Source organism: Lagopus muta, chromosome 2, assembly GCF_023343835.1.
Source record: "Lagopus muta isolate bLagMut1 chromosome 2, bLagMut1 primary, whole genome shotgun sequence".
Classification (NCBI taxonomy): Eukaryota; Metazoa; Chordata; class Aves; order Galliformes; family Phasianidae; genus Lagopus; species Lagopus muta.
Window position 1 is genome coordinate 87,925,957 of NC_064434.1, and position 16,955 is coordinate 87,942,911.

Here is a 16,955-nt window from a genome sequence, read left to right on the forward strand (position 1 = left end):
CTAAAGACAGGCACAGGGAACCATCACTTTCAGGGACAGCAGAGTAAACCCAATATTTTAGCCCTTCCATTTTCTGTCTGCACTCTGGCACAGGATTCAACTCTTTCAGAAGATGCCTTACGTACAACCATCTTATGAGAAGCATACAGTGCTGGGACAATACTTTTCCAACTCACAGCAGTCAAGGCCACGGCAGTCAACATTCAGCCATTTTAACCACTCTGCTCTATTACCATCATTATCTTTTTTTCAACTATGAAAAGGCAAAATTGTAGGAGTAGCTGGTATTGTAGGAGTAGGCTACAGAGCAGATAAGTACTACAGGGTTAAAAACTCAGGGATGTGTGCTAGAGGAAAGCTACAGCACATCTAAATGTAAAAAAAAAAAAAAAAAAGAGATCAACAACCAGAATAGTTTCCATTAAGTCCTATTGGTTTAAAAACGGGGAAAAAAATGAGAATGAGCAGCACAAAAAATGGCTGCCTCAATCTGTTTGGTGCAGTTCAGGTAGAACCAAAATAGCCACAAGATTCAATAGCACAAAAATCTCTTCAGTCATGATTAATCTCAGCTGAACTCAGTGACATGGAAAAACATGCTTTCTTATTCTCCATTCAAGTGCTGGGTCCGTTTTACATATGAAAAAATTATACGTAGTACATGTCTGATTCCATTATGAACATTCACAAGCTGAATACATTTTAGCTGTATCAGGCAAATGTTTTCATGTTATTTCTGAGGCCATCATCAGTTACGGGTCAACTAATTCTGTGGCACTACCAAGCAAACCTGTAGGCATTCATGTGCGAAACTGCACAAAAGCATACTTGGAACAAGCCAGCCAGGAACCAAATCACAGGACAATGCACAAAGGGAACAATCATTTTCTTATTGAACTGTGATGCTAGATAAATAAATCTATCATGAGGCTCACTCTTTTTCAGGTCATCTTACAACCCTTGAATGGTGAAACATGCTAGTCATTGGACTATAGATCAGCACACCGCTGAAGCTATTCACAGTTCTCCAACCAGCTCATGTGACTGAGATTCTCTGCTTTTATTTAGGATCCTTCCTAGTTTGCCCTATCTACATGTCTAAAATCTGAGAAATTTTGTTAATAGTCTCTTGTATAAGAACAAGCGTATGCATAAAGCTCTCTACTGGCTTTCGACGTCATATATCATTTCCACAAATATTAATAGCTGGTCTCTAAACAGACTCCACAGAACACACATTTTAAATACTACTGTGGGACAGTATAGGATATAAATCATTAATGCTTTTTTGCTAAACCAGAAGTCTACTGAAAAATGTATTCTTTTGAAAGTTCTTAGCTCAAATACAGATAGTAAAAACATAATAAATGCAAAACAGCTGGGATGTAAGTTTGGGATAAACTGCTTTGCTCTTAGGATAAAGTGTTCTGGGGGTGGAGAATTTATTTCTCTTTTCAAATTAAACCTTCTAGCAAATGTTATTTTTCTTATCCATTGGTCAGCTTTGAGGACCACAGTGGTTTTCAAGGCTTTAATTTCAATTGTTAAACAAAGGCTTAAGGTCTCCTAATCTAATCAAATCTGAACGACATCCATACGCACAGATGATCCTCTTGTAGGGATCATCAAGACCACTTCGGCAACTTTGAACAATTCACACAGTGAATGTTTGCCCTGCAAGTCAGCCCTCTGGGAGCAATTAGCCAACAAACATTGCAGCAGTCTGAAAATTTAAGAACAAGACAATGTTTTATAGAAAAAGTCTGTCATCCTAATTTCAAGGCTCATCTTCTCTCAGTTTCATAGAACCATAGAATCCTTAGAGTTGGAAGGGATCTTTAAAGGCCATCTAGTCCAACCTCCCCTGTAACGAACAGGGACATCCACGGTTCAATCAGGATGCTCAGAGCCTAATCCAGCCTGGCCTTGAATGCCTCCAGGAATGGGGCATCCACCTGCTCTCTGGGCAGCCTATGCCAGTGTTTCACCACCCTCACTGTAAATGACTTTTTCCTTACATCTAACCTAAATCTACCCTCTTTAAGCTTGAAACCATTTCCTGTTGTTCTATCACAACAGATCCTGCTAAAGAGTCTGTCTCCTTCTTTCCTGTAGCTCCCCTTTAGATACTGAAAGGCTGCTATCAGGTCACTTTGGAGTCTTCTCTTCCCCAGGATGAAAAGCACCAGCTCTCTCAGCCTGTCCTTGTAGAAGAGGTGTTCCATCCCTTGTTTTAATCTTTTGCTGAAAGGCTTTCTAAAATTTCAAAGATTTCAGTTTTAAACTGGACTGGTTGGATTCAGCCTTAGTCCAAGAATCCATTGCCTCTTTCATTTTCACTAGAAAAGAGGGATTCTCAGTTCAGTCTTCGAATACAATCTCTAAATTAGAACTGATTACCTTCTACTAAGAAGCATCTTTATCTTAGCATTCTTGATCAGATATTTGTACAACACCACAATATGATTTCTTTTCTAAAAAGGTTTATATCCTCTCCTTCACTGTGTTAACTTTGGTACTAGCTACAATGCCATGATTTTTTTCATTTTACAACTTTTATTACATTTTCATTGCACACGTGCAATTAGAGATGTAACACAAAAGTTAGTACTTCCTCTAACAATGCAGAGGAGAGACAAGAAGGGCCGCAGACCAAAAGACTGAAGCCTCAGAAGTACTACAGCCTCAGCAACAGCATAACGTCTACTCAGCAGTTCTAGCAGTTTCTTGCTTACTGCAGTTCTAAAAAACAGTCTGTATTCTCATGCTATACTAAGAAAACATTTTATAATGTAAAAAGTACAAAAAGTGCATTAAAAGACAAGTCAGATCCTCCAACCTCCTTAAATTAAGTAACAACTAGCAAGACTAGCTTAGTTTCGTGCTCCTCCTACTACCACCTTTCCCCTGTTTATCTTAAATACAGCTGCAGCCAGAGCTTATGATCCTTGTCTGGGATTGTAAGATGTCAGGGGAGATCTTTTTAAGATATTCATTACATTAAAATCCAGCAAATCTCTCCTGAGGATGAGTAAATTTTACTTTTTAAAGGCTTTGAAGGCCTGTGACAAGGTTAGGTTCTCAGACGGCCAGTGGCTCAGCCTGAAGGTTATGATCCAAAGGAGAGAAATAAGTGCTGCCACCTGAAATGCATATACATTCCTGATTGTTATTCAGCAGTGACAAAGTAACCCATTTTCCTTAACCACATTTGGATAAATGGGTGAGTTTTTAAGCAAAGGCAGTTCGAAGAGGTAACAGCCTCTGATGGATAAAACAGCATCAGTCCAAATGGGTAATGCTTCAAAAAGTTAAAAGCAAAGTCAGGTAGAAAACAGCCTCTTAATGGAAGTCCTGGATGACCTACAGTTCACTCAGTTCTCTTCAGGGCAGGAATCACACTATTTGTCTCTACTTTCCATGAAGTGCTGAGCATACCTCAGACCTTTTTCTAAGCAATAACAATGGTATAAATGGAAGAAGAGGGAACTACAGAAAACTGAACTGTATTTCATCCATGCTGCTTCCTGCTAGCCAAACTCCACTTCTACCTAATTCCCCTCCTGATCAAAGCATTAACGTAAAAGGGCACAGTGGTACAGTGGCTTGTCTTGCCATCTTGCTTTCTTTACTGTTTGCTTTGGAATGAATCACAAATCATAAATAAATCATCTTTCTTAAAGATAAATTTCTCTCTTTTCTTGGGGGGGGGGGGAGGGTGCGGGCGGGGAGAGAGGGGATTTTTTTTTATTATTTTTTTAAACACATCAAGTCCAATAATCTGTGGTACATTAACATTAGTAATTTCTTTATTTCAGTAGAAATTTTGGATACAATTCAAAAACGTGTCTTTCATCCCAGCAAATCCAACTTCATACAAATTTCTTTAAACTTTTACTATAAATGCTGCAGTGACTTTTTTTTTTTTTTAATTTATTCATTTTGTGAGCCAAATCATCTCTAAGTCAAATTAACAGGAAATGTAATATTAGGTGATCCAAAACAGAGTAAATTTTTTTCCCCACTTCTGACCCATGTGCAAGTTCTTCTAAATCAGTACTCCAACTAACCCAGGTCAATCTAAGTCAGTTCTTTCTTGTAAGAACTTAAGCCTGAATGGAGAATATACTTGTTACATGAGTCAATGCAAGTGCACAAAATGTGCTCCAAGGCTACATGATACACTTTTGTTTGCCTGTCTGCAAGGCTAAATGATCCCAGAACTTGAAAATTTTTCATATGAATTGGATACTGTACAGATCAAGTGTAGATTGCCTTTGGTTTACATAACGTACCACAGTCACACACAGTAATTTAGAGATGCAATTTATTCTTCTATTGTGCAGAAGATACAGGCTACATTGCAAATTGCAGAGCCTGCTTTATTCGGTGACAGCCAAACCTGAGCAAATAATTCACCTGAAATAACTTATGCACTGTTGTGGTGCTTTTTTTTTTTCAAGAATATCTATGAGGAGATTATAGTCACCCTGTAATATCTGTTAACTGAAATTACCCTACAGAACTCCTCACATGGTTCACTGCTATGCACCAGATCTTCTGAGCCGTGCTTAGTTGTGATTGGTAAACAAAACTTATGGAATAAGCTGATCTGTCTGAATGCTCAGCAATAATCATGTTTCTTATGCAATGTAGGCTTCACTTTCTTTCCTTGTAGTACCTTGTTTTATCAAATGCTTGGCAAGTTTAGCTGAAAATGAAATTTAAAAAAATCATTGCTGTTCTACTGATAAGAAAACTGAGACTGCAGAGGCCAAGATTTCCTGCCTAACATCTATCTCCTGCAGCATCTTCAGTAATGGGGATGTTGCAATACACAGTGCTGAAGGAGCACAGTTCCTACTGATTTAGAATAGGGAAAAACTTCAGTTAACCACTTTCATCAGGATGGAGAAACTTTCAATAAATAGCTTCACAGCCTGATTCCTGAAAAAAAGAAAGTTATCCCACTATTTTTCACCTTTTTTTAGTTTCTTGTACAGCACAAAATATTACGAACTTGACTCTTCAGGACATGAAATTCATGCTGTGCTATGTATGCAATTCTCTTTAAAAGGAGAGGAAAACTGAACTCCGAATATTATTAGCACCCTTATTTTTCAGTAGACATTCCTCTTAGAGTTGAGTGTATGTGTTCAGAATAATTAGGCTTATCAAGTTCTTTGCCAGGCTGCTATGAGTGACAGGTACTGGATAAAGCCACCATGAGAACTTACTTTATCACAAAAGGGCCTGACAGAATCAAAGGATAAGTATCACCTTTTCAATGCTCCAGCCACCCCATCATTTATCTATATCTATTGGATTATCACACTCCTTTCTCCTAGCTTTGCTTCAGAATGTTGTTCATAGCACTATCAGCTACTTTTTAGTGCCTCCAACCTAAAGCTGTCACTCCAAGTTAACATAACTGCTACAAATTCCTACATTACTTTGACTTATTGAGCTAAATATTGTTTCAACAAAATCTAAAATAAAGCTAATAGAAAAATAGTTCAGCAAAACTAGGTTTTTATCAGGAGGATGGAAAGAAGACAGGTAGGGAGGCCTCTAAAAGTTTTCTGAAGTCCTAAATAGATTTTCTTTTGAAAGGAAATATGGCAAGACAGGAAGAACAGCAAGAGCAACCTCTCAATGTTTCCACTGATGACAAGAAAGAAGAGTTGAAGCAATCTGCACACAAGATAATTACCTTTTCTATTCACCTATGTGGAACAGGAGGACAAGCCAATGACTTCATGCAATGCTTCTGCATGATATTATGTACTTTTTTTCCCTTCTCTTTTAATTTTTCCAGACAGTAAGCATCTAACGCCACACGGCTGCCTATTTCTTTAAAATACACCACTAGGCTGTGATAAAGGTAACTCAACTGGAGTTCTAGTAAAGAATGACTTAAGTGCTTGAGTACAAGAGGCTATAAAAACACTCTGTGCAGTTATACTTGCACACAATGTGTGGTATCAGCTGTGAAACTCACCCAATATAGCAACAACCTCGTCATCCTGGATTACTTCCAAAGACCCCGAAACCACAAAGCAAAGGCTGTCGACGCTCTCACCAGCATGGTAGATCAGGTCTCCCGGGGCACAGTGCACTGTCTGAAATTCCATTGCAAGTGCTCGAAGGCACCCATCGCTTGCCAGCCTAAAGGCTGGGTGCTCTTTGAAAACTTTGCGGTTCAGATGAACACAAATGTCTGCTCTCATATCCTTAGGGCATATCTGCAAAACCTGAAAAGGAAATCAGGGAATCAGTTCCTCTGCATGGCTTGAACACGACACATGACTATTCATTCCTCTTTTATCCCTTAAAACACGGGCTTAAATAATTGCCTTCCTCCCCCTCCTAAGATTTCTAACCTCAGTTCGTACGCTTACTTCTATATTATATGTAGACATAAGCCACAGTACTCACTCTACTTTATAATACCTGAAGGAAAACATTTTCATCTTAGCAACATGCTCTGCTGGATATCAAATTACCTAAATTTTATTAGAAGTTTCATTACCTCAATATTGAGACTTGAAAGTATTTAAAAGTCACCCCCTCAGTAGCAGTAACAGATTTTTTGTTAGAATAGAAGGGATTTTGACGGTATGTGTTGGGCAATTTGATCTTCCAAATGCAACATTCCTCATTGCTATTAATGATGTGTCCTCCAAAGTACATAAATCGATGTCTAGCACTGCAGTATCAGTCAGGACTATTTCTGAACCTTTTTAATGTACTACAGGCAGCTGAGTGGAAAGAATGCAGAATTACTACTCCATGTACAGATTAAGAGTTCCTGGTGAATCTCTGGAAACACATAACATGAATGAGGATGACAAAATCCTCAAAAGATAAAGACCGTGAGGATATATTTCAAGCATATTCTTTGAGAAAAACATTCTGAGTATATGAGTCTGCCTTTCTTCTTGTTAATACCTATCTCCTCCAATTAAGGAGCACTCTGGGTGAGCTTCAGTGTTAATCCCACACCTTCTTCTACATGAAACCCTCCCAGAAAGCATAGACGTAACACAGAAAACATGATGGCTGTATGCTTTCCCCCTTCCTTGTGGCTCTATGCAAAAACTCCTAGCAAAGAGCTAAGCTCTGAACTCTCTGCAAGGAAATGGCACCAGGATGCTCCAAGGGCAAATGGCTCTACTGTTGCTAAAATTACCTTTGGCCCACCTCCAAGCAGACTTTCTATTACAGGTATCACTCCGGAAAGAGATACATTTCCATAACGCTTAGTTATAGGACACTCATGGATGACTTTTCTCACCTGACCCACTGTAAGCAGCCCCCAAACCTGTCAGTTCTCAGACTTCCAGACCCACCAGAATGAGTTTGGGCAGAAAGATCAGCATCTAACGTGGAACAGAGGCAACAGCCATAGCTGCCTCTGCAATTATCTCATTTCCTCTGACCATAAAAACATTCTGTATTTTCAGATGCTTGCTGAAATTTGGCACACACATACACTCCACTGTTATTTGAACATCACATACACAAAAGGTTGCTGTAATAGAAATAGCAACGAGAAAACCTGAATATACAAGAGAATATTTAAAGCGAGGCTCTTATCCAAAAACCTCTTGGTTTCCCATTAAAAGGAAGTTAGCTAATTTTCCATTCTCCATTTAAGATGTCTCCGTACTTCATAAAAATAAATAGGGATTAAACATATTTGAAAGCTACAGATGAACAGCGGAAGATTTTCATTTATATGGGAGGTATAAAATAGATCATCACAGCTTAATTTTAGATCTCAGCAGCTTTGTTAAATTTTGTTATAATAGCATTTTTCTAGACTTCTAGACTTTGGTTTTTAGCTGATTATTCACTCCCTAGCATGCCTGTAATTAGCACTGAATTGACAAATATGTGGCCTACAAAATAGTGAGAAGGCTAGTTTTGTTTTAAAATTATCTTTAACTATCTGCTTCATATGTAGAAAACTGTGTTGCATTAAACAGCAGCACAGCTATCACTTTTCCATTTCAGGAGCAAAACATGTTTTATTCATTGCATGACACGATAGAAGTCATACAGAGGCATCAAAATCAACGAAGCTCAGATTTTATGGATTGGTGAGCCATTATTCAGTTTTAGACCGTGTTAGCTTTGCAATGCAGATGGAAGTTGATTTCTTCGTTTTACATGTCATCATCAGTGGCAGCTCAGCTATGAGCACACCAGTTATTGAGATCAACACCGTATTACGCTCTTTGATGCTCTGATCATTGCAGAGTTTTTTTTCTGTTTATTAAGATAAATGTCAAAGGCTACAGTGAGTTGTGCTAGGTTTGGTTATCCAGCTGTCTCCTAAGGCTTTCTTAAAGCATTTCCCTTTTTATCAGAGGAAAATGGACTTTGAAGATAAGCTAAAAATCACATAGCAATTTTTTCTCGCTGCTACATTAAAACAATGACTGGATTTTGTATTAGGGGGTGAAAGAAAGCACCAGCATTCTTTATGCTATCTATCTTCCCTAAATATGTCTGCCTCAGTACTAAAACATCCTTTCCTTCTTAAAGCTAATTACTGTGGGGAGTGCTCCCAGAATCATAGTCTGAGATCTACATAGTAGATATGCTGAAGACCACTGAGGAAAGCAAACAAACCTCTAACCACCGGCCTCCAGACAGCAGAGTGGAGGCCACATCTGTCCATGACATTAATTTAACATCAAGATAGAAACAACTTTGTTTGCTCTAATTCCAGCATCTACAGTCCTCAATGCAAGACTAAGCAGCCAACCAGAAGGCTGGTGACTGGAACTCTCATATGATTTCCTGAATGAACCATCCCACAAACCACAAAGCAGAAGTAAAACAGCATCAATCTCCATAAAACTTTGCAACTAATAGGAGAGCAGAAAGTAGTTTGCACAAGAGAAGGGCCATTTGTCATGCTGAAACACACAATGGAATTTTCAATTGTAAATTCAATTAATGAGCATGATAGTGTTCACCTCATGCAAAGCAGCTTTTAAACAACACATTATTATTATTAATGAAATCTGGTTGTCATCACTGTATCTCCAGTATTATATTTAAATTCTGCCAAGGCAAAACAAATTACACTTTGCAGGCTCACATACCTGCAAACATCTCAAAAGAAAAAAATGCATAAAAATCTCATTTGAAGACATTCTGACGTTGTATTGGAATTTTAAAGTTATTTTCTTTACTTACTGAAATGCAAGCTCTTTCATTGTTTTTTTTTTTTTTTTCTAATACTTTATGCTCCATAGCCAGCAATACACACAGACTTCTACCACTAACGTAAGCCAGTATGACAGAATAGCTGAAATGCTGCATTTAAGAGCTTAAAATAAAAGGCAACTGCTACTTGATACTATTTAAAGAACGTTGTCTTTACTATGGAAGTACCTCCTGTTTATTCCAATGCAATACTTTCAGGATGTGAATTGTTTCCCTGCAGTTTAATTTACTCACCTTTTCAGTATCTATTCCTCTGGACATTGACCAGGTGGAAACAATGTAATCCATCACACGTTCACTCAGTCCTTTAGGGACCTGATAGAGCTTTAGAAAGTCTCGGACACTGTTCAGCATTTCATGATATCTGTTCGTATTAGCATACATTTGCTGAAATATGGTTGTCACATTACCAAAAATGGTTGCATACAGAAGGGCTGTAAAAAGAGAAAAAAAAAAAAAGAAAAAAAAACCAGTAAGTATAATAAAATGTTGTGGTTTTTGACCTGTGTTCCACTGTGCTGTAAGAAAAGAAAAGCCAAGTCCATCAAAATGCATGCTATCCTGGTGTTTTGTTAGGAAGACCTGATGAGCACAAGCATTTTATAGGTCAGGCTTAGCACTGCAAAACAAGGACCACCACCATTTCTTCGGTGATGGCGAGTCCTGCAGCACAGATCTCCCGAACCACAACTATTGTCTATCAAACAATTCAGTAGCATCAAAACCCTTATGGAACTGCAATAGAAGATACAAAAAATTTAAGACAAATAGCTTGACAGCAAATACTTTAAAATTTCATCTCTGGTTTATAGTGCCTGTGTTGAAATGCCATCAGTGACAGATTTCCAAGCTCTAAGTGCATTACCACAGTAGTAAGCCGAGTCATCATTACCCACCTCAGTGTGACAACAACAATGTATCAAAGCAGAAGATGGAATATGTAATAAACAGCTACCATGGGTCAGTGATTTATAGACGTAACTTTAATAATACATAAAAACTTGCATTATGTTTTATATTCTTCAGGCAGAACAGCAAGGCCTGAGGCAAGAGCTAATGCCCTCAACTGTAGCTGGCCACATTCCTCTTCTGATTGCATCAGGCACAGTTATAAAGCCAGCTGGTGGATCAGCAAGTCGTTAATAAAAAGCATGTGATAGAACAAAAAAGCAATAGATCCAGTAGTATTCCAAGCAAATGAAAGTACACGGGATTTGAGTAAATCTGCCTTCCAAAGCCCAAGACAGGACAGCGGGTTGGTGGCAATCTTGGTGGTCGTGGCTTATAGAGACTCTTTAAGCAAAACCAGCACTGGATAAAAGAGAAGGACAGGAGGCCTCGCAGAGAGCTTTCCTACGTCAGGAATCTGGTGGTGACCAGTAGGTGAGAGGCTGAGTGCAGGAGAGGAGCAGTTAGATAGCAAATAACCACTGGTAAGCGCTCTGGCTTGCTGAGTACTTTCTCCCCTTTATCTTTTCCTGTCCCCTTAAGCAGGCACTAAATTGTCAGCATCAAAAATGTTCCAATCCAAAAAAAAAAAAAAGTAAATAACAGAGAAGTCATATTTCTAAAAGATATCTTTTTGCTTTATCTAAATCCCAATTTTTGCTGTTACTTCCTCCCACGCCCTTTTTATACAAACATATATATTCATTCCTTTCAGAGCACAGCTATTTATTCAGGTCAGCATTGTATTCAGATATCCTTAAGCCAACTAAGATGCTTTAGGATTTTATGGCAAACAAAAAAAAACCTTTAATAATGTGTAAGAGAAGCTTACAGGACAGTCTCTTCCCTGATAACTGAGAGATGCAATTTAAATTTAGACTAGCTCAAGGCTTTTAAACAGCTGTTCCTCCACAGAATTCTTTCCTGACATTGCATGATTTCTTCGATTTCCACATGTTCTTGCAGAAACCAGCTCTCCTCTTTTCCAACTATCCCCCGTACAGATGAGCAGGAGCTTAGGCCTGGGGGCACTGACCTGGCTTAGCCCATCTACCTACCTCGTTACACTCTCAATCTATTAGATTGATCAGGAAGCACTAGAAAGCATTAACTGTATCCACTGAGCAAACTCTGAATCAAATATGAATGAGGCTCCACATTGCTTCAGGAATGCCAGACAGGTTAACAACTGCATGGGAATTACAAGCTTTAGCCTATCATAGCTGTTTTCATAGACACAGATAAAGGATTTTTGCTATCAGAAATGACACCAATAAAATCAACTGTTAAAAGCAGAATGAGGGAGGCAGCTCAGCTTTACGTCAGACAATTCCAGCACTACTCTTTCAGGACCAATTGCATCAGTCTACCTTCATCTGTCCGACCTGCTGGGCAGGTGCCACATAACTTACACTGCTTGAAACAAATACATAAAATTGTATTCAGGATATCTGGCTCTTATTTAAGTATTTAAATATCCAAAGATTTCAATGATTGCACGAATACTTTAAGGATGGTACTTGATATAACACTCATTTTTTTCTATGATTTTATTTATTTCCTAAAGGATTAATACCAAGAAATCTTGGTCTTAGTGCTTTTAGTGCTTTGAATTCCTGTTCAAAGTAAAGCTTTGTTACAAGGCACCAAACATCATTTCTATGTGTGTAGTTTTTGTACTGAAGATAACAAATGCCTTACATGATGCTATATGTTAGGGTAATAAGTGCAGTATAACCAAGCTAAGAAAACATAGAGCATTACTTAAAATAGGAATCCAACATCTAACCACCATGCTGCTGAATGGGCAATATCCATCCATATTTGAAACTCAAACTGCTATTCAACTCGAACACAGTTGGTCACTCAAACTACTACTGATGCTACTTTAGGAAATAATTGATATTCTCTAACTCAATAGCTATGAATTTATAGATTTGATTATGTTTGACCTAAAATGATCTGAACAGCCTGGAAAGATTAAAAAGGCAGTTCTATGCCAGCCCAATTCAGTTGGTTAGCACTGCAATATTAAACCTTGTCCAAGAGAACCGGTACACAATCGTTCTAAAGAAAGCATCTTCTCAAAGTGCAAGGCCTATATCAAGGCATGGAATTAGATTCTGTATGGAATCTTTCCATACAGAAGGCTACTTAAACCAAACCTCAAAAATAAGTACACTTAGAAACTCAAATCTAAGCTTCCCTACATAAGCCCAAAAGAGATTCAAGCCTCCAAAAAACAAAAACAAAAAACAAAAAAACCCACATAAGGTTGCACCACATTGCTTTAGGTCTCTAGGTTTCCACAGTGGGATCCCTTTTGCATCCACATATGTCCTGAAAACTGAATTCAAAAGAGTTGCAGAAAATCTTAGAAAATCTCAGAAAATTTTAGAAAATTAGAAAATCTTAATGCCTGGTCCTGCACTTCAGTTAGATTACCTTTCTTCTAACACCTCACTCTTTTGGCAGACTGCTGAGCTGTTTCTACAGAAGAGCAAGGGAGACCGTTTAAAGCGTTCACTGAATCTCACATGAGATCTTTCCTTTGAATCTCAAATGAAGCCTCACCAAACAGATGGTAAGCAGGGCTTATCACTTACTGCATTTCAAGTGTTTTCTTTCATCAAACAATAATAAGATGCCAATTTCCTTTGACACATAAATACAAAAATGTGCAAACTCAATTTTTAAAAAAGTAGAGAGATCAATATAGTGATACAGTGTAAATACAGCAAGAGAAACAGTGACTAGAAATTTGTAGATAATTTCTCTGGAAGTCTGATGCACTGAGTCCTGAACAATGAAGAAATGCTTGAGGAAAAAGGGAAAAAAAAAAAAAAAAAAAAGGAGAAAAAAAAAAAAGGATTGACTATATACACTGCTTAATCTGCGAACACTTTTCAACTAAATAGCATTATCTCTCCTTTAATATGTCCTGTTCAGCTCTCTGTGATGCAGATGCAAACACGACCGCTGAAATGTTGCTGCTGCACTCCTTATTTATGTGGACCTTTACCAGGATCCCCACAAAAAAACACCCAAAAACTCTGCAGTCCCACTGCCTGAACACTGCTGCAGGGCGGGTCACCCACAAACATCATTCCTCCAGCAGCCAATACAATGCTGAAAAGTGATGACAAATAAGGCACAGGGTCACAAGCAAATTCTTACCTGTGGATTTCTGGACAACAATATTTGTGGGCATAAAAGTGTCTTTCATGCTCTGGCAAATGGCAAGACCTACAGATTCAGTATCTTGGGATGTATAGTTCTGTACCAACAAAGGTAAAATGGTCCCCATCTATCCCATTATTGTCCATTTACATTAAGGCTAAAGAAAAGAAATTTGATTCTTCATTTCAATTATTATGAGGTGAGCAATCCTAGAGCAATTTCCACTGCAAATTGCAGCTACTATGCTCCAGTATGACAAATTATATTAGCAAGAAAAATTATTCCTGCCTACATTAATTTTTTATTAAAAAAAAAAAAATCTCCAAACTCACAATCCATAATTTATCATTAGCTAACCACTTTATAACTATTAAAGACACATTAAAGTCAAGGATTTTTGCAGCCTAAAATTGGATAGGTACATTAGCATATTAAACATTGACCTCTTCTGCATAGGAATAGTTAGCTATGTCCCTTTTCCTTTTTTCAAAGGAATAATGAAATGAATCTATTGCAGTTCACTGCTGCCTCAGAAAGACCTGAGAATCAAACACTACCAGAAGAAGAAAGTTGGGGAATTTAGGACTGAGCAGAATCTTAAGATCTTTGTTCTCACAACAGACTGAATCCTGTGACATGAGCCCACCGCCCTGTAACACTGACAGTGCAAGTCATACAGTTTCATGTCCAACATCCAAAGGTCCCTGGAGCCATTGGCCAGAGTTCGTAGTGCTGCCTTGCAAACTCTGTAAAAACTATCAATTCCTTAATCATCTCAGGCACAAGGGACAAAAGGAAGAAAGAAAGAACATGGGAAGGAGAAGGGAATGTCCTTGAGAGGCATGGATTTGACTCAACGAGGCCACAAGCACAACCCATGTGGCGAGGTCACACGTGTGGCCTCAAGATCTTTCTTGAATACATCAGCTGGAAGGAGGCTCTGTGGCAGGTTTTGAGGAACGGTGTCTAGGAACAAGTCTGTAGTGACCATACCTAAACACTGAGCAAGGAGAGCACCTCTTGTGCAGAACAAGCAACAGCCTGTTCTAACTCTGCCTACAAAGCTGCACCACATCAAGCAGAGTGCAAACACCTCCACGAATGTCAAGATCTCTCAGAAAGGAAAGAGGTTTTCTGTCAAGGCATAAATATACTTCTCTGACAAGAGAAAGAAAAACATTGTCCCCAGCAACGTGGCTACCCATTTACAATGCAGTCTGTCTCACCCCATTTAAACTAGTGTTTAAATAACGTCAAAGATAAAAGAATAGTAATTTCAATAGCCAATTACTCGCATAAGTGAATCATGAAGGTCAGACACGGGTTGGAAAGGCCACCAAATAACGTGCTACTTTTTATGATGTAACAAATAAGAATAGAGAAATAAATACAAGTCACTGTAGGTCTCAGCACAGATAAAAGATCTGGGATCTGATTTTAGAATTATAAGAGGAAGAGTTTCTATCTGTTAGAATGAGAGGCTTGAAATTACCCCAATTAGAGAAGTGCTGCATGCGGTTCCTGAGATGAATCAGACTGATGACTTGTTCAAAATGCACTCATCCAAAGACCCTGCATACAAAATATGTTTGCAAGAACTATACAGCAACAAGTGAGAACCAACACCACCCAGTGAACTTCCTCTTACATCCTGCTCTAACGTGCACAGCTCTTTCTAAAACTAACTACCTTCATCTGCACCTTCTAGAAAGCTGATCCAGAAAGTCTGCCTGCATTTAATTTTTCTTTTTTTTTCTTTTTTTTTTTTTTTCCTTTTTTTTGAAGTTAAACTAAAAGTAAACATTCTTAAGGAGTACCCTGTGATAACCTAAATACAATTCAAAAAGCAAGCAGCTTTTTGATACAGATGAGTTAAATGTATAATTAATTATACTTTCTTTCACTAGTAGGTTCCTAGTGTACGAGTTCATACATGAGCTGAGAGAAAGTGCAGCTTTGGAAACTTGTGCTTGATCACTTCTCACTGAAGATGAAACATAACAGTAAATTAACCACAACAAAATGCATGCCTCAAAGGCATTTTTCAGATAACACACTGTGAGGTCACACAAAATTAACATTGATCAGATAAAAAGAAAAGCAGAAATTAACAACATTAAGGATTATAACATAATTATATGAGAAAAACACATTGTTTTAAAATGTGCAACTAGAACAATGTAAGAGCTTATAATTGCTTGAGATTAGGGGTCTTGATTAATGGTAATTATCACTACTTAAGAGTAGAGAGTATGCAGTTAAAACAAAAACACTGAACTGTTAATTACAGTCAGCAAGCAAATACCAAACTGAACAGGTATCTTCTAAAGGCATCATTTACAGTAGTAACTTAATCAAATTATTACTTGTAGCCTTGCAACTTCCAGTCGAAGCAGCTAAAATACAATTTACTTACCTAGTAGCTATATAAACTTCTAAAGTGTTTGGGAGTTTAAGTAGGTTGCATCATTTTCTATCAAGAAAGATGCAGAGCTGGTTAACTTGTTTCTTCTTAGGAAGCTATGCATATTAAAACCATTATTCTTATTTGTAATCTTTTATCTACTTCTTTTGTTAAATAAATGAACAGATATTCCATTTCATTCAGCCAGTGGGAAAAAAAAAGTAAAAAACAGTTATCTAAGAGGTCAATTAAGATCATGCAGTTTATGAACTTCCTCAATATGCAGCATTTTCGACAAGGTATAGAACAAATTACAATTGTTACTATCTTAGCACGTACTTCAAATCCTGAATTTCACAACCTGAGAAAGAGATATTATTTGAAGTGAAAGTAAATCCCCAGTGGAACTCTCCCCCATGCTGTTCAAAAGCTGTTAGTACTTGCACTTCCCACGGCTCTCTACTCTTCTAGCCAGAAATGAAGCCCCGCTCCACATCTCTCCTCCTTCAATACACCAGCTTTCAAATTGAACCTCAGCTTAGGAATTACACAAGCAAAAGCAAGGCAGCAGTGATGCCAAAGATGAAAGAATGAGCACGCTGCTATCAACTCAGTAAGCCCAAAAAGAAACTCAACAATAAAAAACAAAGCAGCAAGTCTGAAAAGGCCTCATAGGATATAAGCATCAAGATAAGTCACAGAACCACTTGACTTCTATCATGAAAGGATGAAAGGATGAGTGGCCACAGGCAAATTATATTAAACTCTTAACAAAATTCTACTGCAAATCTTCTCATGCTCATTGTCACATTTGCTGAAATCACACTGCTCATAACAGATGGAACACAGAATACTGGGCTCCAACAATAGTGGAAACATTTCCCCCCTCCAGTAAGACAGGCCACTAGAAATGGCTAAACAGTAGAGCATTAGGGACACAGTTTTTTCACAAAAACAAATAAGCAAAAAAAAAAAAAAAAAAAAAACAACTGCAACAGAATGAGAATCAGAGATACAAACAAGGAACCAGCTGCTCTACCAGCAACTAGCAAGACTAAAGAAGTAGAGATATCTATGCACCTTAAAATAGGCTATCCACAGTGTGCAAGGGCATGAAGGGAAGAGATACAAGCAGCTGTGGAGCAAGCACCATGAACAAGTCCCACTGTTTCATTCTTCA

General features: G+C 38.0%; 1 protein-coding gene across 13 annotated transcripts in view; it reads right to left on the bottom strand.

Annotated features, from left to right (window-relative positions):
• Positions 1-16,955, bottom strand: part of KCNH1 (potassium voltage-gated channel subfamily H member 1) — a 180,541-nt gene that overhangs the window by 85,824 nt on the left and 77,762 nt on the right. For 11 of the 13 annotated variants that reach the window (XR_007375193.1, XR_007375192.1, XM_048936276.1 and 8 more), the window contains 2 exons: positions 9,478-9,677; positions 6,002-6,254 (listed from right to left, as the gene is read on the bottom strand). Coding sequence is in view for 11 of the 13 variants with exons in the window: in XM_048936276.1 (XP_048792233.1) it covers positions 6,002-6,254; positions 9,478-9,677 (453 nt within the window). In the remaining 2 variants the exon portion in view is untranslated. The other 2 variants (XM_048936281.1, XM_048936282.1) reach the window with 2 other exon arrangements.